The sequence below is a fragment of the Raphanus sativus genome, chromosome 2, assembly GCF_000801105.2.
Source record: "Raphanus sativus cultivar WK10039 chromosome 2, ASM80110v3, whole genome shotgun sequence".
Classification (NCBI taxonomy): Eukaryota; Viridiplantae; Streptophyta; class Magnoliopsida; order Brassicales; family Brassicaceae; genus Raphanus; species Raphanus sativus.
The window spans coordinates 8,325,416-8,328,434 of record NC_079512.1 but is presented as its reverse complement, the minus strand read 5'-3'; the positions used below and the strand labels follow the sequence as shown (position 1 = coordinate 8,328,434).

At 46.2% G+C, this 3,019-nt stretch overlaps 1 protein-coding gene across 1 annotated transcript; it reads left to right on the top strand.

Annotated features, from left to right (window-relative positions):
* The first annotated feature begins 274 nt into the window (after positions 1 to 274).
* On the top strand, positions 275 to 3,019 carry LOC130508503 (uncharacterized). The gene has a single exon (XM_057004046.1). The coding sequence runs from the start codon at positions 275 to 277 to the stop codon at positions 3,017 to 3,019; it is 2,745 nt and encodes a 914-aa protein (XP_056860026.1).

The following is a 3,019-nucleotide window of genomic DNA, read 5'->3' as shown; positions in this document are numbered from 1 at the left end:
TTTAAGACTAGCTCTAAATCGTTTAGTATAAATAAGAGGCTTTAGGTGATGTAAAGAGACACCTTTGGATTTTGATTAATAAAGTTTATAAGGTCTTTAAGAGCTTTCGAGCACTGCGAAGAGTATTCGCGCCCTAATCTCGTTTTCGAACTAAAACTTCGAGGACTCGTTACTAATCTATAGATCAAACCTTTGATCTTTAGGTTTTATAGCTTCCGCTCTCTATCAGTTGGTATCAGAATCAGTACGTTTCTGGATTTCTTCTCTCGTTATCATGACAAAGAAAACGACGGAAGGAACTTCTATTGACATGACTGATTTACAAGCATTACTCGTTGAGATGCAGACCACTAATCTACAACAAGGCAACGCGATCACGACTGCACTAGCTGCTGTAACAGACCGCTTCGACGCCTTAACCAATGCCTTAACGACTCGTTTGGACCCTCAAACCAATCCGGTCGCTAACGCCCCACTACAACCCGCACAACATCATCCGCCTCCACTTCACCACCACCAACCACTACCACAATATCAAGCACCTGCTCGCCATCACCAACAGAATCGTCCACCTCCACCTCACGGTCCCCGACAACAACAACAGAGGAACCAACGACAACATCCTTACTACGAGGACGAAGACGACATTCACCAGCGCTTGTTTTATGAAGATCTTCGCCAACATGATCACCACGACGATCGTTGGGAAAGAAGCTTTCGGGTGGATATTCCAGAGTTTCATGGTGGCCTCCGAGGTGATGAACTTATCGATTGGCTAATTTCCGTGGAAGAAATCCTGGAGTTTAGACAGGTTCCATTAGATCGACGTGTCCCTCTTGTAGCCATACGTTTTCGCGGCCATGCTGCAACCTGGTGGAAACAGCTCAAGACAACTCGATCTCGCACGGGGAAGGAACCGATCAATTCATGGGACAAACTAACAAAACATCTCCGACAAACGTTTCTGCCGCACAATTATATGCGCACCATGTATACAAAAATGCAGAACATGCGCCAGGGTAACCGAAGTGTAGACGAGTATGCTGAGGAATTCTCACTGTTGTTAACTCGTAATGAGATCAACGACAGTCAAATACAGCTCGTTTCACGTTTTATTGGCGGCTTACGACCACAACTTCAAAATTCAATGGCACAGTTTGATCCTTCCACCATTGACGAAGCTCATCGTCGCACAGCATCGTTCGAACAGCAGTCAAAGTTGTCAAACTGGAATTCATCAACATCGAGATCTCGTACTCAGGACTCGGCAAACAGTAACACTCCATCAACATCGACTAAAGAGGCCAGTGAAGCGGCAGCATCTACTACTAAACCCATTGCCCAAGATGAGCAACAACTTAGGCGTTCTACTAGGCCTACCACATTGCGTTGCTATTCGTGCGGTGAACCAGGGCATCACATATCATCATGTCCCCACACAACTCGTCGAGGGTTAGTACTCGATGATGCTGCTGAGGATCAAGATGTTTATGATTCTCAAGAGGAGGATGACCAAGACGGAGACAACACCGAGATTCATACCGCCGGTGATAGTGGACGACTATTAGTCCTTCGTCGCGCTTGTCTAGCGCCGGTAACACAAGACGAGCAGTGGCTTCGTACTAATATTTTTCGTTCTACCTGCACCATCAAAGACAGAGTCTGTAGCTTTGTCAGCGATTCGGGAAGCTGTCGTAATGTGATTTCAGAAGAAGCAGTTGACAAGCTCGGCATCAAGGGAGAGAAACACCCGTCACCCTACAACCTTGGCTGGCTCAATAACACGGCAACTATCCGTATTACACAACGGGCAATAGTTCCATTCTCCATTGGGCCACACTACCGAGATCGCATGTATTGTGACATTGCACCAATTGATTTTTGTCATCTTCTTCTCGGGCGTCCGTGGGAATTTGATCGACGAGTTATGCATGATGGCGCAAAGAACACTTACAGTTTCGTCTGGAACACACAGAAGATTGTTCTACTTCCATCAAAAGACTCGGCACCATCAACTCTTACTCCCCCTCCGACAGACTCGCTTCCTCCATCTCGCTCGAAACCAACAACCTCAGCCACCACGACACTTCTCTGTTCTTATACGGATTTCATGACAGAACTTCGGATGGAAAGATATGCTTTCGCCCTAGTACCCTCCGCGGGTCAGATCCATGCCCATTCTTCACCGCTACCGGCATTGACATCGGTACTAACTGACTTTGCGGACGTCTTTCCTACCGAACTCCCTGAGGGATCACCACCACTTAGGGATATTCAACATCAGATTGATTTGGTTCCAGGCGCGACATTACCAAATAGACCACACTATCGCATGAGCCCACTTGAGCATGAAGAATTACGAAGACAGGTCAAAGATCTTTTGCGCAAAGGCCACATTAAGGAGAGTCTCAGCCCTTGTGCCGTACCTGCTCTCTTAATACCTAAGAAGGATGGATCATGGCGTATGTGTGTAGATAGCCGCGCAATCAACAAAATTACAACACGTTACCGTTTTCCGATTCCCCGCTTGGATGATCTTTTGGATCAAATTGGTTCGGCCAAAAAAATTTCCAAGATCGACCTTAAAAGTGGTTATCAGCAGATACGTATACGACCCGGAGACGAATGGAAGACAGCTTTTAAGACCCGCGAAGGCCTCTTTGAATGGTTGGTAATGCCTTTTGGTATCTCTAATGCTCCCAGCACATTCATGCGCATTATGAACCAAGCATTGCGACCATTCATTGGACGGTTCGTCGTCGTCTATTTTGATGATATACTTATCTTTAGTTCTTCCATCTTTGACCATACCGAGCATCTTAGACAAGTTCTTACTGTCTTGCGATCTGAAAAACTGTTTGCCGCCAAACAAAAGTGTGAATTCGGGGTCTCACAAGTACTTTTCCTTGATATGTGGTGTCCGATCAAGGGCTCTCTGTCGATCAAACGAAGATTGCGGCAGTTAAAACATGGCCGATACCAAAAACAGTCTCGGAGGTTCGAAGTTTCCATGGACTAG